Below are 24,120 nucleotides of genomic sequence, written 5' to 3'. Positions count from 1 at the left end.
GGTAGTAATATGTATGAAGTCAGCATTTACTAGTTCAGTATAAGCTGTTACTAACACTATTTTTAAGGATTCCATGATTCCAAACCAAGTTCCTAAAATGAAATAAATACATATTTCAAAACTAAAATATAAGCAGGAGTAGTAAAAGTTATTATGGAGTGACTTAAGAAATAGGCTACTTGACTTGAAGAATCTATAATTTCCTTCTCCATCATATTCTAACTCAACTGGAAGTCACTTAGTACACCTCCAAGATTGGCTGTGGTCAAAGAATTCTTCCCTCCAGAACCAACTTTCTGGTTATGAGTCTCTTCAAAATTAGCCAGGCTGGTTCTGAGATGAGAGACACAACCCATCACTAGGCCCTTTCCAGTAAGGCAGGACCAATAGGAACCTCCATTGCCCTGGAAGTCTTTGAGAAAGTCCATGTCATGATGAGGCATTTGAGGATCTTAAATGGAAATATTAAGACAAGCAAACCAAGTAAACTGTTTAGTTATCTTTTTATTTTTAACTCTGCTTTGGTAGTACAAAAGTCTTAAGGTACAAACCATACAGTTAAAAATATATTTGACACACAAAATGATGAAAAATTACCTTTACAAATTTTACAGAGGATAACAATAGTTAGTGTCATTCTATAAGCTTGTATAGGAAATTCCTCCCCCTCCAAAGGAAGAGGGGAAATAAAAGCTCTTGTAAACATCCGTTGCTCCACAAACACTTAAGAATTATCACTGGATATAAGAAACCAACAAAAATGTTCACATGATTGATGTATGGGGTTTGTGTAACTTTTGGCATAGCTGTAAGATACTCAAACCAAACTGAAACTGCTCATTTTAGAAAATACTTTAAAAATGTGCTTTTCATTTAAATATAATTTTAGATACGAGTGTATTTTCTTGACCATTGTATTGCTAAAAAGTGCTCTGACCTGAATAAAATTATTAAAGCCTTTGAAATACCTTATATTTTGATTTTCTATACTGGAATATAATGTTTTAAAGCTTTTATAATTAATGATGATTTTTAACTTAAAAAACTAAGACTTTAAAATCTTGACTTAATAAAAAATATTTACACTCTCAAAAAAAAATCCCTTATAATTTTCTGGAATTCAGGGAGGTTTATTTCCACAATTACATCTTTTTTTTATTATGTATCCAACATATATCCAACTATTCAAGTATAGATTTGTTAGAAATTTGACAAATTTAAAATGGACCTAAGATTTCATTGACATAGGGAACTCCCAGTGAGGAAATTCCCTCTATCAAATCTGATCTGTACTTTTTATGCAACTTATAATTTTAAGAGAATTATTAGAAGCACTGAAAAATTAAATGACATGCTTCGAGGTGGAAATTAAACCACATCTTCATGAGTACAAGGCCAGCTCTCTAACCATTGTACCATATTGCCTTACGAAAAAAAAATTAAGGCAAAATTAAATCTACTGATCATCTTGAGAATTGGTAATATCTTAAACTTTTTGCTAGATTTAGAAAAGAAAAGTATATTTACAGTAATACTTAAAAGCCCACTGACACAGAGGTGTTCTTTTGGGAAGCTGATGATGGTAAGTTCATTTCTTTTTTTTTTTAATTATTTAAGGAGAATGATAGAGATCTGGAAACACTTGGCCTAAATAACAAAACCCCAAGTAGTGCCAGGTTTTGTCTGGCTCCTTCCATCACTGCTCCTTCTAAAATGTCTGCCCTCACCTGCCATGAACACACCTGCAAGGCTTTATAAGCAGTATCACATGAATGCTTATCAACACCTAAGGCCAGTAACTACACCATGAAAAAAGTTTGGAAGAAGTTTCAGCCCCTGGTCCTATAGCAGAGATGCTTGTTTGGGCCTTAGGCTGTCAAGAAAAAAAAAAACTGTTTTGTTTGATGGGCTTTTAAAATCACTTTTAGTCACTGAAATGGGATTATGGCCAAATTTAAGTCACTCCCTAAAAGGAAGCCACAGGTAGTCTAGGGACAAAATGTGATTAGCATAAAAGTGGAGGAGGAGCATCCCAAGATCAATGCCCATCACTTCTGTGCCCTTAAAACTGGTGATGTTTGCTGCCCTTTCTCACCAGATTTAAAAAAAAAAATCAAAGAGAAAAAAATGAGTTTGAGTGAAAAAAGAGGCATACCACAGAGAAAAAAAGCACAATCTCAAACTATACATTAGCAGTCCCACTGTACATACATGTTACTGAAATGAGAAGACTCTGAGTTATGTACACAAGAGCAAAGGAAGAGGCTAGTAAGTTAAAAATACTACCAAATCTTGCCTTTCTTGAAAATTTGATAAACTTTCCGTAAGGCATAAGAGGCGAAACCAATTATAAAGGCGATACACGGAGCCTGGCATCTAATACAATGATGGTGGTCCATTTTTGAGTCTTAGACACCCAGCGCAGAAATGGTACAAAAGATCTAAGAAAATATTTCCTCAGGCAATTGGCTTTGAGCTTCATTCCTAAGTTTTCAGTCTCTTTAAAGTGTCTTCGAATAAAACTCCCCCTGAAAGAGAAACAAACCAAAAAAAAAAGTCATTCCTTCAAAGATAATACTATTATACCATGATAGGTCAACCTTCTAAGTTTAGACACCCCAATACACCACACTAGCCACACACACCATCTCTGACAGACCGCCATATTGCCACAGACAGGAATGTTTAGCTGCCTCCATACCAAGTTTATTGCTTATGTACCAGGCAGAGTTCACAAAGATGGTTTCATCTAGAACAAAGGTTCTTAAACTTATTTTGTATTATAGATCTCTGGCGGTCTAGAGAAGCCTTCTCAGAATAATATTTTTAAATGTGTAAAACAAAATGCATGCATGGGATTACAAAGAAAACCAATTTTATGGAAATAAAGTGATTGTTTTTTTCCCACTCAAGTTCACCTGTTACATTCTATTCCCTGAGCTAGGTTCGAGAGAGAGAGAGAGAGAGAGAGAGAGAGAGGGGGGGGGGGGGTACAAAAATGAAAAAGCCACGTTCTTCCCTGCCCTAGTGACAGGACAGGAACACCGGTGACTAAAAACAGATTAAAACATGGTAGACCTACGCTGATGGTCCAGATACCTCCTTGTACAGATAAAAGGGAGGTTTTGAGGCTAAGAGGGGTCAAGTGACTTGAGAAGAACATCTTGAAGACAGAAATTTAAAGAGATGAGTTAATATGATGAGGTTGTGTAATTAGAATCCGCTCCGCAGAACTACAATTCCCAGCATTCCGTGTTCCTTCAGGATAGATATCTCCTTTAGCAGATAGAATCTGCTCTCTAGAATGCCAATTCCCAGCATTCTGTGTTCCTTTAATTAGAATCCAATCCGTTCCCCAGAACTATAATTCCCAGCATTCCGTGTTCCTTCAGGATAGATATCTCCTTCAGCAGATAGAATCTGCTCTCTAGAATGCCAATTCCCACCATTCCATGTTCCTTTAATTAGAATCTACTACAATTCCCAGCATTCCATGTTCCTTCAGGATAGATATCTCCTTCAGTAGATAGAATCTACTCCCCAGAACTGGAATTGGAGTTCTGGGGAGCAGATTCTAAATACACAGAGTATTGAAAAAGGAGGCACATAAGAGAATCTTCAAAACATCTAATTGCTCTATCAGGATACATAATATATTCTACCGAGCATATTGAAAGTTAATTGGCTCTTCTGATTGGGTGATGGTCAAAGGATCGTAACACTTAGGACCAAAAAAGCCGTTAGAGAGTGATCTGAGCCATCCTGTCCCCCACACACCCAGGGAAAAGATTCACAAGCCTGCTTCCACAGTTTAGTGGCCATCACTGTCTCCTACACAGTAAACAATTACAGAGAGTTTGGAAGTGTGAAAAACACTTTACATTCATCAGCTCCTCAGATCCTCACAACAACCCTCTGAGGTGGGCGCCGTGAGTACAGGGATTTTCCAGATGAGGAAGCTGAGGCTCTAAAAGGTTAAGTGACTCGTCCGAGGTCACCTGGCTATAAAGTATAAGACATGGGATTAAAAACAAGGTCTTCCAGACTCCAATTCCAGAGTTTTCCTTACTACTTACAATACTATTTACAGTCTGAGGAGAAAGAGATCACATTATAACTTCATCTTTCTATTTTGGCAAATGTTGCTCTAAATTGCAGATCAACAAGAAACAAGTCAGCAATTATTCATTAAGCTGGTGGTTAATACTCATTAGTAGTTAACTGTGATGATTTTAATAAAGAAATCCATTTTTGAGAAGCCAGAGTTGACTCAATCATGTCTTATCTATCCTCTATGCCAGTGATTCCCAAAGTGGGTGCCACCGCCCCCTGGTGGGTGCTGCAGCGATCCAGGGAGGCAGTGATGGTCACAGGTGCATTTATCTTTCCTATTAATTGCTATTAAAATTTTTAAAAATTTAATTTCCAGGGGGCTAAGTAATATTTTTTCTAGAAAGGGGGTGGTAGGTCAAAAAAGTTTGGGAACCACTGCTCTATGCCTATGAGAAGTCATTTTGGTCACATAGTCAACAAGCACATGCATTGCCAGCGTGGTTACCTGATGGCCAGGACCCAAACTAAAGGTCCCATTGGGTGGGAAATAGCATCTGAAGGGCTAGCTTTATTAAATTCAACCCTGTAAAGGTAGGGGAAATATCACATAAGTGTAACCAAGAAGATAACTATGTCTACCTATCTAAAATTATAATAATATGAATTTATATAGAGCTTTAATTTTTACAATGTGCTTTATAATATTATCTCACTTTATACTCACAACAACCCCAAAAAGAATTGCTTTAAAAAAAAAAGAATGCCCTGAATGAGGTGACTCAGATAGTGAAAGGACTCAAGATCATGTCACATTAGGATCAGTTAAAAAAGCCAAAGATGTCTCGTTGGGACAATATTCAGGATTTCTGGTCAGTTGTTTCAATTGCATCTGACTCTTTGTGCCCTCTTTTGGGGATCTTCTGGCAAAGGCACTTAGAGAGACTTGCCATTTTCTTTGTTAGCTTATTTTATAGATGAGGAAACTGAGGTGAACAGGGTTAAGTGACTTGCCCAAAGTCACACAACCAATAAGTGAGGCCAGATTTTTATCTCAGATATTCCTGGCTTCAATCCACTGGGACAGCGAGCTGTCCCATACAGAGAGGATTGTTGTTGTTGCTGTTTCAGTTATGCCCCACTCTTTGTGAACCCATTTGGGGTTTTCTTGGCAAAGATCCTAGAGTGGTTTTCCATTTGCTGCCTTCAAATATTTAAGGAACTAATATGTGGTAGAGAGTTTCCATTTGTTCTGGTTAGCCCCAGAAGGCAGAATCTAGAAGCAGTGGATGGAAAGTGAAGGAGACTGAGAACTCCCCAAAAATCAGAACTGTGTGCAAGCAGAATGGAGCACCTCATGAAATCTGGGTTATTCCTTCCCACGGGTCGCCAAGTAAAGATGAAGCCACCATTCCTTTGGGACGACGTGTACAAACACGTAGCAAACCCTACGGCACAGCATCGATTTTATTATTAATAATTAATAATATTATTATTATCGTTACTGTCAAAGGGGGGAATTCTTATTCAAGAGTAAACTGGACAAAACAGCTCCTTTGAATTGTCAGAGCACTAAAGACAAAGTACTTTTACAAACAGCATGCACCAAAAGTCAGTGCAACTTTGAAGGGATGATAGCATCACCTCCTTCTAACTGAGCTTACTATGCACTAAAATCTCCAGATGTTCTCTGTATGAATTATTGTCCATACATATCTATCCATCTAATAAGTCATAATAATAGTACTTGTAGTGCTTTAAAGCTTGCAAAAGTGCTTTACTAATATTACTTTAACCTCCCAAATACCCTGGGAGCTAGGTGCTATCATTGTCCCCTTTTAGAGATGAGAAAACTGAGCAAGACAGAGGTTAAATGAGTTGCCCATGGTCAGACAGCTAGTCAGTATCTGGAAACGGAAATGGAAATGGAAATGGAAATGGAAACTCAAGTCTTCCTAACTCCAAGTCCAGCCCTCCGTCCACCATGCTACCTACCTGCCTCTATGTGTGCCACTGATTTTTTGAGTGATAGAATGAGCTCTGAGCCTAAAGGTAGAGATTCCCTCAAAGTACTCATGGGCTTTGCTACCTGTCCAGTATAATAGGTAGAGATTTCATTACTTTTACTTAATAAAAAACAACAATAGCCGAGGACTTAAGAGACTTGAGTTCTAATGCTGACTTTGACACTGTGGGTCCTTATGGAAAGTCATTTAAAATTTTGGGTCAAGGCAGCTAGTTAACACAGTGAATAGGGAACCAGAAGTGGAGTCTAAAGGATCTGGGTTCAAATCTGACACTCCATAGCTGTCTGACCCTGGACAAGTCACTAAACCCCAATTGCCTAGCCCTTGTTGCTTGTCTGTCTTCGAATGAATAGACAGAAGTTATAGGTTTGTTTTTTTTTTTAAATACTTAATGATTAAGCTGCAAGTTTTTTATCTGTGAAACAAGGGACTTGAGTTTGAAGATCTCTAAGTTCTCTTCCAGCCTTGATATTTTATGAACATTCTCTTTTTTTTTCTCTGAACTATTTTTCCTCATTTATATTCTGACATAAACCTTCAAAATTCTTAGAAGTGCTAGTTTATGGAAGATACGTGAACTCTCCCTTGAGTCTGGTGAGTCATTAATTTATGCTTGGTCATAAGTTCATCCAGTCTACTTAATGTGTTGTTGTTTTTTTTAATCTCCTACTTTAATTTTCTTTTTTTTCCCCCCATAGAGTTGGGAATGAGGTGAGAGGTAGGGACGGGATTAAGAAGGGGACAAAATGCTTTTGTAATTTTAAATGTTTTGCATTTGAAAACATGACTCTTCATAGGGGTTCCCAGGTTCCACCAGTCAAATGGATTCCATGGTACGAAGAAGGTTAATAACCTTGTTTTTGAGGAATGCAGATGGATCAATCTGTGGTCACATGGTTGACAACGATGACCTAAAAGGTCTCTTTCCACTCTGCAATTCTGAAATATGAGAGACTTTCAAAATAATACTGTAGCCAAAGCAACAAAGATTAGAATTTTTTTAAACAGGCTCCCACCGTTCCCTAGAGCTCTTAACAAATCTGTTTGTCCCAATATGCATCTATTCAGTTAAAACCTGAACTTGTGCTCAGAACTCAACATCTTTAAAAATATAATTTGATAACTGAGTTTTTAGAGGCATGCAAGGTGAAATTTGTCTATTAAATAAAATGCCACAAGAGGGCACAGACTCTCAACTGCATACATTTGGAGGGTGCAGGGGGAACAAAATTTTTAAAAAAAGATCAATTCTTACATGTATAACCCAGATCAAATTGCCTGCCAGCACTGGGAGAGAGAAGGGAGGGAGGGAGGGAGATAAATTCAATCATACAACTTAGGAAAACATGTGTGTAAATTTGTTATTACATGTAATTGGAGAAAAAATAAAAATAAAAAAGATTAATTCTTTTAACCATTGTTCAGGACAAAGTACTAAAGTTGGGTTTGCCTGATTTAATTATTGAATATGTGTTGTTGTATTGGTGCCACTCTTCTGGGAGCCTGAACATAGCAACACCTAGTAAACATCAAGATTAAGTCTCAAATACAAAGGAAAAATACCTTAAAGGTAAAAATGAATTCAATATTTTTCAAAAACTTTCACTCCAAGGTTTTGAGGGTGATGGGAAAAATCAGTCCTCTGGAATGAGCAATTTTCAGAAGAGATCAAAACTATCAATAGTTTTATAAAAAATGATCTAATAACTAATAATGCAAGAAAATACAAATTAAAACTCTAAGGGGGAAGCTAGGTGGCTCTATGGATTGAGAGCCAGGCCTAGAGATGGGAGGTCCTAGGTTCAAATCTGGCCTCAAATACTTCCTAGATGTGTGACCCTGGGCAAGTCACTTACCCCCACTGTCTATCCCTTACTGCTCTTTTGTCTTGGGTCCAAACGACCATGTTGATTCTAAGATGAAAGGTTAGGGTTTAAAAGAAGAAACAATTCTGAGATACCACCTCACACCTATCAGATAGGCCAACATAACAAAAAAGGGAAAATAATACATGCTGGAGGGGATATGGAAAAATAGATATACTAATTCCCTGTTGGTGGAATTGTGAATTGATCCTGCCACTCTGGAGAATGATTTGGAACTACACCCAAAGGGGATGTAGCCAACTATACTCACAACTGTGCAGATCCTTAGAAAACCTAGCAACACCACTACTATGCCTATATCGCAAAGACATACAAGAAAAAGAAAACTATTTACAGAGCTCTCTTTGTGATGGCAAAGAATTGGAATTTGAAGGGATGCCCATCAATTGAGAAATGACTAACACATGATGGTGATAGAATAGTAGTGTGCTATAAGAAATAACAAAGGGGATAGTTTCAGAAAAACCTGGGAAGATTTATATGAACTGATGCAAAGTGAAATGAGCAGAAACAGTAATAATAATATTGTAATAATCAATAATGAAAGGCTTAGCTACTCTGATCAAGACAATAATCTATGACAATTCCAAAGGACCCATGATGAAAAATGTTATCCACCCCCAGAGAGAGAACTGATGGACTCAGAATAGACTAACGTATTTTTTCCCCACTTTTTTATATTCCTTTTTTTTTTTTTGGCAACATGGCTAACATGGAAATGTTTTTCATGACTTTATATATATATATATATATATATATATATAAAATAGGTATGTTATTGCCTACCTTCTCAAGAAAGATAGAGGGAAGGAGGGAGAAAACTTAGAACAGAAAATAAATTTTTTTAAGAAATCAGTATTCTATAACAACACACTAAAAATTGCAGAATTTTTATGCTTGAAAAAAGTGAAATGGAGTAGAGTAAAATTTTCCTTTCATTTAATCTAAAGAAAGACTAACAGAGAGTAAAGAAATAAGAGGAGATAAATGGAAAAAAAGTACTCACAAAGTAAAAAAAAAAATCAGCCAATTTTGAGGGAGTGGCCCCCGAGAGGGGGCCCTGGGCTGAGAAGATATGGGAAGGGAAGAGTTTTGGGTGTGTTTCTTTGTCTTGTTTTGTACGGTTTTGCTTTTAAATAACAACCCTGCAGTGGAACAAGGAACTCTGACCTCCCAAGATCTAGAAAGACTAACTTGGATGAAATATTTTTAGAGAACAAGCTAGTATTGATCCAATACTTTCCCACAGCAATGATAAAGCAGTAAATTTTTTAGAAAGGAATATGAGTCCCATAACCATAGCATTTTAGGGCTAGAAAGTCCATAAATCTAGTCTAACTCTCTCATTTTGGAAGTGAGTCCAGAGTTTATGTGACTTGTCCAAGGACATGTGGCAAGTTAATGGCAGAGACAGCACTAGAACCCAACTCTCCTCATTTCCCAGTGCAATATTATTCTATTATACCTTACTTCCTTTCTATTACTTAACAGAAGCAAAAAAATTATATTCCTGGAATTTAGTAAGAACAGTAAACAAGAGAGTATTTCATTTGTTTCAGTATTTTTTAAGAGACCAATCCAAAAGTATTTAAGTGCCTGTATTGAACAAGGCATCACACTTGGCACTATGGATGCAAAGATAAAATGGAAAGCAGTTCTTGCTCTCGAGCTTACATCCTCCTGGGGATGGACCTCATAGAAATCAGCAATAATCACAGGCTTTCACTCAGGTGCTTTAAAGTTTGCAAACTGCTTCATGTGACTTCTCCTCCTTGATCCTCACAAAAATGAGGTCTGTACTGTCAAATATTTTTATCCCCAAATTACAAATAAAAAAACTAAGGTTCAATGACTTAAGCTGGTCTTACAGATTGGGACTGGGATGTGATCCCTGTATTTGGAGACAGCATTCTAAACTACTAAACTACATTCTCTAAATAAAGAGTAGAATAGATAAATACAGATATAGACAGATATATGCATTTATATATTTAGAAATAGACATAGATATGTCAAACTCTGGATAATGCCTCTAATTTGTTAAATTAATTTCTGAAGAAAAAAAAAAGAGAGAGCAGCATTTTCAATTCTATTTCGTAATTGCTGCTGTTCAATTGCTGTCCAAATCTTCATGACCCTATTTGGGGTTTTCATGGCAAAGATACTGGAATGCCTTGCCATTTCCTTCTCCAACTCATTTTACAGATGAGGAAACTGAGGCAAGCAGGGAAAGTGACTTGCCCAGAGTCACATAGCTAGCAGTTGTCTCATTTGATTTGAACTCATCTTCCTTAGTCCCCATCAGGCAATCTATCCACGATACCACCTAGCTGCCCTCTATTTATTTAGATAAGCACAAAAAAATACATTAAAAATCCTAATTGTTCACTAAAACTTCTTCAGTTTGAGGGTTTGGAGGACTTCAAGCAATCTGTTTAAAATTCATGTGGCTAAGTTATCCACTATCTTGGTTGCTCACTTCTAATCAAGTCTGTGATTACGAGGAGTTTGGAGACTTTCTATTTCCTGGATTAAATAGTAAATTAATTAGGCATTTTCATAAACACAGTAGAACAGAAGAAAGAGGATTATGCACAAAACTGTGGATATCTATGATGTGCAGCTTGCTTTTATTTTTAAAATATATAACCAATTGACCATGTAACTTTCCAACTGTCCTGCTTGCCTAGGATTCTTCCTGACCTCCCTCTTTTGTTCCTTTCTACACATTTTTAAAACATACTTTAATAGGGGCAGTTAGGTGGCACAGTGGATAGAGCACCAGGCTTGGAGTCAGGATGACCTGGATTCAAATTTAGCCTCAGACACTTCCCAGTTATGCGACTCCAGGCAAGTCATTTAACTGCATTTGCCTAGCCCTTGCCCTTCGGTCTTAAAGAGTTCTTACTAAGACAAAAAGTTAGGGTGTGGTTTTTTTTTTAATGCTTTAATGAAACTTTTTTCTTTTTTTTTTTTTAATTCTCTATCCTTAGCCCCTTTCTCAATCCCACCCCCACCTCTAACCTCACTCCTATCCCCAGTAGGAAAAAAAAAGAAGGCAAAATCAAACTAAGATTTTCCTAAACACATTAAATAGCCTGCTCGTGAACTCATGACTAAGGCTAAGTTAATGACTCAATAAACCCAAGGGAGAATTCGGTTATCTTCCATAAATTGGCACTTCTATAAAAGAATTGTGAGGGTTTGTATCAGAATATAAACTAGGAAAAATTGTTCAGAGGAAAAAGATAATTTCCATAAAATGTTAAGTTAGGCTGGAAGAGAACTTGGGGATCATCTCGTCTAAGCCCCTCCTTTTGCAGAAGGGAAACTTGAGGCTCGGAGCTGGCAGCCGTTAAGCTGGGCTCCCAGGGCTGGTAGGGATTTAATTGCAGAGAGGGCATTCGAGGCACCGTGAAAAACAGGTACCCAGGCAGGGGAAGCAGGAAGGCACCAGCGCTCCTGGGAATGCTCGGCGGTACCAGCTGCCTGGTGAGAGCACGTAGAAGGAGAGGGAAATGGTAGCATGGCACCAGCCTGGGGAGGTCCTCCATAGCAGGATTAAGTTTGAATTTTAGTAAGGAGGCATCAGGGAACCATGTCGTAGGGTTCTGAGCACAGAAATAAGGGGACCGATTTTAGTCCAGAATCTTGGATATGGCCAATATGGGAATTTGTTTTGCTTGATTATACATATTACAGACAAGGGTTTTATTTCTTTTTTTTTGGGGGGGGGGAGGCTACTAAATGAAATAAATTAATTTAAATAAAAAAATAGATTGTAGGGAAGAAGAGTGTGGAAAGTTTCTACAGGTTAGAAACTTACGTACAACTTTGTCTCCCCAAAGCAGGAAAAGACTTTTGAAGGAATGAGGGAAGAAGCTCCTATGTGAGAAAATGAAGTATTTCTTCTGGACGAATCCCTGTCAGTTTCATTTCTGCTACATCGCATTTATTTTCTTCTTCATAGCCACCCCCTCAAAACTGGTTCCCAGAATTCCAAGCCTTTACTCAGAACTCCTCCTGCTCCACTGGCCACAGATGTCATGCCTCTTTTCTGTTTAAAAAGGGGGGAATTTTTGTTTCAAAAAGACGTTTCTGGCTAAAGTGTGGCATTACTCTAAAATACATGGATGTGAATTCACATAAAAGACTGGCATTGTTAAAATGAATGTTAAAACCAATACAAGCTAAGTAGATTAGTTTCCCTCTCCCTGTACATGGCATCTGGGAGCTGTTCAAGCAAAGAGAAAAATGCTAGTCAGGGGTTCTAAAATAAAGTGGGGAGAGAAGGATGTACTTTAATTGTTTTTGAAATTGAGAAATAAGGCAACACTCACTTTAAAAAAAAAACTTATTTAATATAATTTTACGTAATTTCTTTTGAAATTTTATCCTTACTCTTCCAAGCACACAAACAATATAAAGTAAATGGCATTCGCATTCTTTTATATTTTACATGTTAAACACAAATTTTTTACTTGGATTGGCCAGGAGGCAAATGCCTTTTGCCAAACCTCAACAGGACCGTGACCATGGATACAGATAGTAAAAAGTAAGTGTGTAAATGGAATTAGCTCACCCTCATTCATTCTTTTTTTTTTTTTAAACCCTTGTACTTCGGTGTATTGTCTCATAGGTGGAAGATTGGTAAGGGTGGGCAATGGGGGTCAAGTGACTTGCCCAGGGTCACACAGCTGGGAAGTGGCTGAGGCCGGGTTTGAACCTAGGACCTCCCGTCTCTAGGCCTGACTCTCACTCCACTGAGCTACCCAGCTGCCCTCATTCATTCTTTATAGACTTTAGCCACCAGGAACAATGTCACTCCACCCACCTTAGAATTAAGAGGGGAAGGGAAGGTCTGTGACCCACATGTGATAGTAACAAATCAAAAACAAGGGACTGCCTCCCGGGTGGTCCAAAACAGGGCTGAGGCTGCCATTTGTCCACGTGAAATTGGAGGTGGATGCAGGAAGTGACGAAAGCTGCTATCTTTTAAATATGATGGTAATTTTCGTGTGAGGGCTTTTGCTCTGTTGAACTTGGCTTTGGAGGAGCTCAAGTGAGACCTCAGACGGCTTCCCTTTGAATTGTCACGAGGGTAAGTTAGGCTGACCCTCTTTCTCTTCCCTTAGTGTTTCTGGAGGCTCAAAGAGGCCTCTCTTCTTAGAGGAGGCCTTGTGGCTAGAAGCCTCTGCTGGGGCCTCTGAAGCCTCCCTTGTCCGGGCCTCTGATCCGGGCCATAGTTTCTCTCTCTCATTTTCCCTACCTTCAACCTTCCTAATTGTAAATAAGTCACCATAAAAGTCATCCTGACTTGGGTCTCTTTTATTTCAGAATCAAGTAATTGATCCTTGTGATAAAACTTTAAATATCCAGTCCAACCATAATCTTCCCATTTTCCCCTTTTACATAAGTACTAAGTATTCTTCTTTCAAAAGGCAGATAGGTGGCACAGTGAACACAGCATCAGACTTGAAATCAGGAAGGCTCATCTTCATGAGTTCAAATCTGACTGCAAACACTTACCTAGCTGTGTGACCCTGGGTAAGTCAAGTTAACCCTGTTGGCTTCAATTTCTTATTTGTAAAAGGAGCTGGAGAAGGAAATGGCAAGCCACTCTAGTATCTGTACCAAGAAAACCCCAAAACAGGGTCACGAAGAGTTGGACATTACTGAAATGACTCAACAAACAACTACAAAGATTTCAAAATTATAGTCTTTCTAATGGACAGTGGGGAGATGTATAATGGATGTAATCAGACTGCAGAATATTACCAACCAGATTTTTTTTAAGTTTTTAAATTTAATACCAACCAGATTTTGCTCAAAAGACCTAATGTAAAAGAATTGATTAGGCATATCCATGTTCACAACAGGAGATCAGCCAATCATTCATTGAGATTGATGATGGCAGATTGATAGGCCAGGGGTGCACTGGTATTCATGAAATATCAAAAGATCAGAAAGATAGCCCACAATATATTTGGGAAATCCACTATGGGTGATTTCTAGAGGAGCCCAAACGAGAACTAGCCAGAAAGAAAAGGCAAGGATAAACTGGAACCTGCCCTGGCAGATGAAGTAACTATACCAAAAGGCCTTATGGATCTATTAAAATATTGCAAAAAAAATTATCAAAACACAATCCAGCAAAATTAATTTAACATGCATTTTAAAGATCTTTATTTTATTAATAAGAGAACTATTATAAAATGGGAAAGAGATTATTTACTGAAGGAATGAGTGATATGTTTCTAAACAATGTTATATGCTTCTAATTTTTTCTTAAATTGGAAGACTGCTGACAAAGCTACTTGGTGGATAAAAGGAACTCAATTCAACTTAGAAGAACAAAAGCTTAGTCTTCGAGAAGAAATCAAAAAACATTTTCAGTGGAATAAAGAAAGCTTCTCAATTTCACTGCCAAAATAAATGAGGTAGATAGCAACTTACATGTGGCTACACAAAGGAACCATGGTCAAAGGGGGACACAAAAATAAATCCATCAGCCTTACAGTATTAAACTCTATCTTGGCGACTTACATTTTTAAAAAATATATAAATTCAAAAAGCAACTAAAGATTAAGCATTGGCTTCTCATTTAGTCAACAAGTATTTAAGTGTCTTTTGTACCACACAATGTGTAAGAATGATAGAATAGGATTACGATAAGGGGAATTTAAGTTTGCTGGTGGACAAATACCAAAACATTTTTTCAAAATGAATTTTGGTTTTGTCCAAAGGGTGGATTGCAAGAAGGGAAGAAGAGAAATGGGTTGCAAACAGGTGAAAGAGAGAGATTTTACTAAGAGAAAGGTTTGCTGGACCTGACTGCATGCTGTGGAATCGATGAGGCTGTGTTCTTCAATACAGGGAAGGGGATAAAAGTGAACAAAGGCAGTTACTGGGAGGCTCTTGGACTTCCTGTCCTCGGGGCTATCTGGAGCTAAAACTTCCTCTCTGTCTCTGTCAACTGAGGAGGTTTTGGGTTTCTATTCCCTGGCCAAATACCTTGATCCCTGCTGTTCCTAACTGGAAAAAAACCCTTCATTGACTTGATATCATCAGTGTTCCCGCAAGCTGGAAGTATCTGTCAACTCAGAAGACCTGTGATCAGACAAGCCTGTACAAACTGCCTGTGGTAGAAAGGCCAGAAGCCAACTTAGGCCTAACCCTACTAGGGCTGAACCCTGACATAAAGGGTTCACCCTGAAGCTACTCAGAAGACCTGTTTGTCCTACAAAAGTAATCTGGGAGGATTAAATAGTGTCAGGTAGCTAATCAGTTCTGGGAAGTTAGACAGACAGAGTAGGGATTGTGGGAGTGTGGAAGCAAAAGAAGAAATCTCCATGTGGAGATCTTAGAAGGTAGGATATTAGCTAGAACCCTTAAAGTTAGGGAATCCTAATTCTTTAATCCTCCCCTTCGTCTTACCATGTTTCCAAAAATAAATCCCTGTCCCGTTTTTAAAATCTATCTGGGAGTTTGAGAAGCACGTTGGTAGTTGTGAGGAGGCTCACAGGCCTTTTCACTGTGAGGTACCGAGGAACCAACTAAACCTTGATATCTCTACATTATCATCACTACTCCATCAAGAATCTACGTTATTTCAAATGGAAAGAACTTTGGATCTGTTTCAAAGGACCAGAGCCTAAATACATCCTCTAATACTTACTGTGCAAATAAGCCTCTTAAACTCTCTGAGACTCAATTTCCTCATATAGAAAGAGTTGGATTAGATGACCCCTAAAGTCTCTTCTAACTCTAGAACTGTGTACAAAGCCCTGTTCAAAATAGTGGGCAAAATATGAAATGTAAATAAGGGAGTCTCTGTCTTTGTAGACATTTTTTTTCTTTTTTAACTCTTTCAGACCTTCATGGACTGATGCAGAGTGAATGAAATAAACAGAGCCAGGAGAACACTGTACACAGTAAGAGCAATATTGTGGAACAATAAATGTGATAGGACTTAGCTATTATTAGCAATAATGACCTGGGACAACTCTGAGGGACTCATGACAAAGAATACTGTCCACCTCCAGAAAAAGAACTGCTGGAGTTGGAATATAGATCAAAGCAGATGATTTTTCAATTGTTTATTTGGGCCCATGTTTTGGAGTTCTGGTTTTATAAGATTAGTCACTTATAAAAATAAACAATATGGAAATAGGTTTTGCGTGATAACACATGTATAACCTAGATGGATTCACCTGCCAGCACTGGAAAAGGGAAGGGAAGGAAGGGAGAGAGAAAAGTTCAATCACACAGCTTAGGAAAACTTATGTGGAAATTTGTTAATAAATGTAATTGGCAAAAAAGTAAAAAATATACAAAATAAAAGAAAGTTTTTAAACCCTCTTACTTTCAGTCTTAATATCAATTTTAAGACAGAAGAGTGGCAATTCAGGGTACGTGACTTGCCTGGGCTAACAAAGCTAGGAAATGTCACATTTGAACGCAGGTCCTTCATACGTCAGGCCTGGTTCTCTATCCATTCATTGTACTACATTATTTTAGAGTAACCAGAAGAGCCCGCTAGTGGTTCTGCCTGACACAAGTCTCTCCCCATGCCCATCCTTCCTCCATTCTGCCTTCACGGTGGTTTTCCTAAAGTGCAGGTCTAGCCGTGTCATCCCTTAACAATAAGCTCTAATGACTCTCCGTCCCTTCCAGGATCAAATAGAAAATCTTTGGTTTGACTTTCCAAACCTTTCAGAACCTAGCCCATTATACCTTTCCAGGCTCCTGACACCTGCCTCTCCACCACAGACTCTTAAATCCAGTGAGACTGACCTCCGGGCTGTTCCACAAATGAGATTCTCCATCTCTCAACTCCAGGAATTCTCTCTGCCTGCCCCCATGCCTGGAATGTTCCCCTTCTTCATCTCTACCCACGGCTTCCTTAATCCCACCTTCTACAGGAAACCTTTCCCAACTCTGAATTCCTCTCTCAGTACTTCCATTATATAGCAGGTTTGTATAGATTTGTTTGCTGGATTGTGAACCCTTTGAGAGCAGGGATGGTCTTTTGTCTCTTTTGGTAGCCCCAACATTTATTTAATGCTTATTGTGTAATTAGAATCTGCTCCCCAGGACTCTCTTTCCCAGCATCCCACTTTCGTTCTCATGTTACATCCTTACATTTGGGAGATAAAGTTTGTGTGTGACCCCGCTCCTCTCTCTCTTTCCCCTGATGGCAGCTGGAGCGAGCTTTTGGGCAGGCAGGAGAACTTACTCATGTGGGTTTACTTTTTTGTTAGATAATTAGGTTTGTACTTCTATCTCTTTTAGTTTATTTTCTTTCTACTTCAAGTGATTATTAATAAACTTTATAAAATATAATACTTGAAGTTATTGCATATTTAATTTAAATTTTACAATGCTCACCTACTAGTTAAACTGGAACCACTTGACGGAAGCAATATTCCAAAATAAAAATAATCCTTCAAGTTAAAGTGTCGTCCCTGTTGTCACAGGCAGAAAGAGAATTCATCTCCCTTATCATAAAGGTAGACGAAATGCCTGAGTAGCCTTTTCTAATCAGCAACAGAGCCACAGAAACTAGTTCCAGAAGAAAGAGTTCTGTTTTGTCCAGAGGACAGAACCAGGAGGAAGGGCTGGAAACGGTAGAGAGAGAAACGTAGGCTTAACCTCAGGACAAACTTCCCAGGAATCAGAGCTACCCAGAAGCTGAGTGGTCTGCCTGTGGGAAGGGTGGGTCAAGCAGAAGTGGCACGAATGGCTTCTTGGGAATGCTGGAGTGGAGATTCCTCTTGGTTACAGGTCGAGCTCCTGGGTAGCTGCTGAGGTTCTTTCTATCACTCTCAGATTTAGGGCTGATTTTGGAAACTTTACTGAGAAATATAATCATGTTAAATTCTGAAACACATTCAGAGTCTTTTCTTCCCCAGCAGACTTATAGATTAAAAACAGAGACTAAGAGTTGTGTGTATGTGGGCTTGTTTTTGATCGAGGAGCATGCTCCTCTCTTGTTAATCGTTCACATTTACCCGGAGGGTGATGGCATTCTTAATGGGCGCAGTGGCATAAATGGGGCTACCTAAAGTCAACCTAAGCATCGACATGCAGGTTTAAAATGTATCCGTCGTCTAAGAAGCATCAAAGTCAATAAGACAATAAGTAACAAGTTAGGTTCGGGTGCTCAGGAAGGGCAGGTGCCTCACCCTTCTCACATCTGTTACCAATTACCTAATTTTATTATATATGTATATAATATGTCATATATATACATATATAAAAAATATATTATTGATGTATCGATACCTGATAATATATATGTCATCTTTTCACCTGAACCCCAGATTTGAACATGTTTCTTCCCCAAAAGCTCTCCTGCCCCCTCACAATGACACAAAAAGTTTAGAAAAACAGCCAGAAACAGCTAGGTCTAGAAATGAGAGGTCTCGGGTTCAAATATAGCCTCAGATGAGAAAGTAGGCATATGGATTGATAATTGCTAAAGTTTAGATGTTTTCTTCTGTGAATTTTTAATGTTAAAAAAAGCCATCTTTTCCATTCCTTTAGAACTTTCTCTTTAAGAGAGAATGATGGAGGTGAGCAGTGAAATGGCTCAGTGGATTGAGAGTCAGGCTTACAGAGGAGAGGTCCTGGGTTCAAATTTGTCCTCAGATACTTTCTAGCTATGTGACCCTGGGCAAGTCACTTCAACCTCATTGCTTAGCCCTTAGCACTCTTCTGCCTTGGAACCAATACTCAGTATTGATTCTAAGATGAAAGATAAGGGTTAAAAAAAAAAAGAAAAGTAAAGTAAAACAGTCAAAGTCCATGATTGTGGTAAGGAACATCTTAGAAGCAAATGGAAAAGAGTTTCCTGAAGACTAAATATTGCCACTATTAAAACCATCTTAGGAACAGACTGGTTCCACAGTGAAATGCCCAAATACTGCATATAATACGATGGATTAAAATTAATGTGAGACAAAGCAGGCAGAAAGTTGTTTTAAAAAAAAATGCTGCCACTCCAGTTCTCCGTGGCCTCTCGGCCTCCTCTATATTTATTTGGGTATCCTGTTGTTTGTCTCCATCTTACCGCCAGTGGAATGCAGGGTCCCTGAAGAGAGGGACTGTCTTGTTTTTATCTTTGCATCACAAGTAATAATGAGCTGAATCAAATCATCAATGTCCAGGCTTTTCCACCTCATGAGAACATGTATATTGAAATATGGCTCTATTGCTACACCAAGAATTGGTCAGTTCCCTTTTTGTCTGTTTTTACTTGTTTCCAATTCAGTTAAATGACATCTCTGAACATTCACTAACTCCTTTCCTAAAAATGTACTGGCTGGCAAGAAGGAAAGCTGAGGACAAATGACATCTTGACCAACCATGTCCGGCGGCACTCCATCAAAGCCAAGCTTCCACATTTCCCTGCCAAAACATTTTAACGAGATTTCTTAATAGATTTCACAGAACTGGTTCATGCCGATGGCCATCAACTAAATATTGGACTAATAATTCATTCTCGTACCTCCCCACCAAACGTGACAATCAAGTGCCACAAAGATTCTGAAAGAAGCAGTCAACTGGCATTTATTAAGTTGGGCACCAGGGACAAAAGATAAAAATGAACTATTCCCTGCCAACAAGAAGCTTCTACTCTACCATGCACAAAAATAAGTTTATACAAAATAAATGCAAGCGTGCTAACAAAAAAGCACACGTGGCCGCGTCCCACACACTTCACCCACGTGCCCCCGGCTGAAGCAGGGATCGGACCTACCGCCTATTCCGTGTCGCTTCGTTCCCGTTTCACAGGGGTAACGGGCACCTCGCCGTTGACACTTTCTGTGCCGCTCACAGACATGAGACTTCTCCGTTCCTTGGCATGAGCCTTGTGTTCCACTTTTGTAACTCTAAACCTGAGGGGAGAAGAAGAGCCCTGTTTGGTTTGGTTTTCCTAAAACCGAAGGGTATAAATAACTCAGAAACATGAGAGATTGCATCCAAAAGAAGATAAAAGTTAAGGTAGCCGTTGAAAATTACCCAAAAGGAGAGAAGGGAAGAGGGTAAGCTTTCTCACTCACCCGCTCCCTCCATTTCTGGAAACATCCCAGCCTGAATCCTGCAGGGTCTGTATTATACTTCGGGTATGTTCTAGAAAATGTGTAATCCACTGAAAACACTGCTCTATTAAAAAGGCAACAAGGGGCAGGCAGATAGCACAGTGGATGGAGGGCTGGCCTGGAATCAGGAGGACCTGGGTTCAAATCTACCCTCAGACACTCCCTAATTGTATCTCCCTGGGCAAGTCACTTTCCCTTGTTGCTCTTTTGTCTTAGAATTGATACTAAGACAGAATGTAGGGGTTGTGTTTGTTTTTTAAAAACAACAAGACTGTATTTGACTATACTTTTTTTAAGTATTGAATTCACACATCAGACTGTGATAAAGTGTTGCTAGACCAATGGTGTCCATAAAGCATTCCCAACCCAATGGTCCCGTCCCAGGCTTTGTTCCCTTCCCTCTTGTGCTCCTTATCCTACATTTTACTGCAGAGATTTAGCTTTCTCATCACCCTGCCAGGCCAAATATCTCTCTCGGCCATGCCAGGCACCTTCTTCCATCGGACAATTCTTTGCAAGAGCCTCCAATTGGGGGACAGACTCAAGCCAAGCATCCTTCATCCTTCATCCTCCTCCTATCTGTGCTTCTGCCCCCTCCCTTGCCACCATGCCCTACAGGGATCCCTTCTTCCACCCCATCTCTTTGACTTCCCTTTTATGAGTTGTCTTCCCTCATTAGAAGGTAAGCTCCTGGGCAGTTAGGTGATGCAGTGAATAAAGCACCAGGTCTAGATTCAGGAAGACCCGAGTTCAAATCCAGCCTCAGACACTTACTGGCTGTGTGACTCTGAGCAAGTCACTTCACCCTATTTGCCTCAGTTCCTCATCTGTAAAAGGAGCCAGAGAAGGAAATAGCCAGTCACTCTGGTAATCTAAGCCAAGAAAATCCCAAATGAGGTCATGAAGGGTCAGGTATGACTGAACAACAACAAACCACAGGACAAAAGCTTGACCTTGAGATAAGCTTCTCCAGAATGTAGGTGAAGGGTAAGGAGTTTAGACTCATGTGCCCTGGTGGCGTACAGAACCTTTACCAGATTGACTGTCTGAAAAATGGGATTAAAGTCAGTTTTGGAGGGGCTAGGTGGCACCATGGATAGAGAGCCGGGTCTAGAATCAGGAGGACCTGTATTCAAATCTGACCTCCAATACTTCCTAGCTATGTGACCCTGGGCAAGTCACTTAACCCCCATTTGCCTAGCCTTTGCCCTTCAATCTTAGAGCTGTTACTAGGACAGAGGGTAAGGGTTTGAAAAAATAAAAGAAAGTGGAATTAACATTGTGAATACAATCCTTAACTTTAATGAAAGTCTGGTGTGTGTGTGTGTGTGTGTGTGTGTGTGTGTGTGTGTGTGTGTGTTAATTATGGAGGGGTAGGCATTCAATTAGGTCAATTTTCATTAAGGAAAAATGTCAAAAAATAAAGAAGGGATTTTAAGTACTTAATAAAATTAATGACTATCAAATTATACTGTTATATTACACCAACATGTAATTACAATTCTAGCATAGCATATGGTTTATAATTATATAATTATATAAAATATGGCATTTTATAATATAACATACAATAATCTAAAGCCACACATGGTCTTTCATAATAGCTTTTTCCTATTCCCAAACTAATTTTACTTCTACGTTTATAAAATATTTTTTGTCCTGAATTCTCTCCATTCAAAGTGAGATTATTACCTCTATGGAAGAGGGCTTTGAGGAAGAATGAGGAAAATGAGGAAAAAAAACAACCATTTTCTCTGAGTCAAATTATTTGTTTTGTGTGTGTGGTTGATACAATGCCCATGACCAAGCACCTCAACGTTACAAGAAAGACTTTAAAAGCTCGGACACTAGTAACAAGACAAGACTAGCTCTGGGCCGGGGCACTTGAGGAAATGTTCAGTTCTTCTTAATGTTTTATTAGATCCTAGGATTTTGTTGTTGTTGTCAAAATTAAATAAAAGGGGGAGGGTGGAGCTGGGTAGCTCAGTGGATTGAGAGCCAGGCTTAGAAACAGGTGGTCCTAGGTTCAAATCTGGCCTCAGACACTTCCTAACTGTGTGACCCTGGGCAAGTCACTTCACCCCCATTGCCTATCTCTTACTGGTCTTCTGTCTTGGAACCAACACACAGTATTGATTCTAAGGTGGAAGGCAGGGGTTTAAAAAACATTTTTTAATAAATAAATAATAATTAAAAAAGAAAAGTCATTCTCTTTGCAAAAACTAAAGGTTTCTATCACTTTTGAAATTTTCACGACTGAGATGTTTTTAGCAAAACAAGCTGGCTCCTGTGTGCTGCACCTCTGAAACAGCTCCAGTTGTCTTTTGTGGGCCAGAAAAAAGGGAAACCTAGTGCAATGAAGAGAACCAAAGGAATATGCTCCTGCATAAAAGCCCCGATATGACGGCAGAATCCACACCCCAAAAACATCTAATGAATAATTTGGAATCAGTTGGCACTCTTAATATTAAAACTATCCAATATAATACACAGAAAGAAACAAAATATGGGGAATAAAAATAGAGCTTACAAATCTCCTAAAGAAATCCATCAGAAAAGCTAGAGAGGTCCACACAAGCCAGCGAAAGCTGGTGAACACTTAAATCGTACCATTTTACATAACCAAACCCCTTAATATCGTAGTAGTCCCCTTCTCTGCTATCAGTTTGGGGCTAATTAATTTTCCTGTTTCTGACTCCTGAATCACAATTCAAATTAGCTCACTTTGTCTCCTTACCAGGAGGGGGACAGGAGTGGCGAAATGCAAGCGGTAGCCCAGTAGGAATCTCATTTCTCTCATCATCCTAAATGCTTCTCTGGGAAGCGCCTGATTATAGGTGGTAATCGGTATAATTGGTTGGGTGGTACCTGAAGATAACTGCTACGATCTCACATCTGGGCTTGTGGATGCAGACATCCTGCCCAACTTCAATCAGCTGAATTTCTACCCATCATTCAAGGATAAACTCAAACGCCGTCTCTTCCATGATTTCCCCACTGATAATGACATTTCCTTTCAGACCTGATACAATCATCATGTAATATCATATATTATCACAACAGGCGCCGGTATCTTATCCTGGCAGGGCATCAAGTTCTACAATAAAACTTTTTTCAAATCATAGCTGGAGGAAATTTAAGGATTTTATATTTGACACTCAGAATTTGTTTCCCCAACCAGGCTTGAATGTTCCCCACCTTGAATTATTTTTAAACACTTTTAAAGCCTTCCTGAGCTTCTGAGTGCTACCCAGGGTGTTACTCACAAGTACAAAAGTGACCCTGATCTGGCTTCCCAAGTCCCGGGGGCTTTTGTGCTTTCTTTTTTCTATTTCATGAGGGTTTGAGATTTTTAGTTCAGTTTAAATGATAACGAGTCTTTCATCTTTCTGACAGATATTCAGAGTCTTTTGGGTCATGAATTGACTTTTATCTTGAACACTGAAGCCAACAAATAGGAAAGATTTCAATCCTACTACCGCCTTGAACCAGAAATGTTTAGACCGGAAATAAATGGCCATCTAGTTCACCCTCATTTTTGTGATCAAATCCATACAGAAACCTTGACCTGCTTCGCTTCTCTCAAAAATCAAGCCTTTGAGGGAAAAAGCCTTTCAGAGCACATCCTGTTATGGACTCACCATTTCAGGGTACCCTTCATTACCGTCTCTTGCTGAACTCAGCTGCTGAATTGTAAGGAAACGACAAAATCCACAAATGCTCTTCAAAAGTCTGTCTCTTTTCCGTTCACAATCCTACCAGGAGGCCAACATCACTGCCAAGTTATCATTTACCATCAGAAATTGCACTTACCGAATAGAAAAGTAAGCAGCGGATTCACATTGCCTGGCGGTGTGAAGTTGTAAAATGTTGAGTGACATGTTTTAGTAAAACTCTAAAATCCTCCATCAGGAAATCCCAGCCTCGAGCCTGCCCTAGATGGGAGGAGGCCTGCAGGGCCACGTTCTATCAGCCTATATACTGCCAACAGGGAGCTTTTCATTATTGTAAAAGATTGGAACATAAGAAAAGAAAATTTCCCCAAAAGCA

At 39.0% G+C, this 24,120-nt stretch overlaps 1 protein-coding gene across 1 annotated transcript in view; it reads right to left on the bottom strand.

Annotated features, from left to right (window-relative positions):
* Positions 1-1,060: 1,060 nt before the first annotated feature.
* RELL1 (RELT like 1) overlaps positions 1,061-24,120 on the bottom strand; it is a 65,351-nt gene continuing 42,291 nt past the window's right edge. Inside the window, exons 6-7 of the mRNA XM_044682368.1 lie at positions 19,728-19,866; positions 1,061-2,528 (exon numbers count right to left, since the gene is read on the bottom strand). Coding sequence (XP_044538303.1) covers positions 19,731-19,866 — 136 coding nt within the window. The 3' untranslated portion in view covers positions 1,061-2,528; positions 19,728-19,730. The remainder of the gene's footprint in view (positions 2,529-19,727; positions 19,867-24,120) is intronic.

The sequence above is a fragment of the Gracilinanus agilis genome, chromosome 6, assembly GCF_016433145.1.
Source record: "Gracilinanus agilis isolate LMUSP501 chromosome 6, AgileGrace, whole genome shotgun sequence".
Lineage (NCBI taxonomy): Eukaryota > Metazoa > Chordata > Mammalia > Didelphimorphia > Didelphidae > Gracilinanus > Gracilinanus agilis.
Note: the sequence above shows the minus strand (reverse complement) of the source record. Positions and strands in the feature narration are given on the sequence as shown.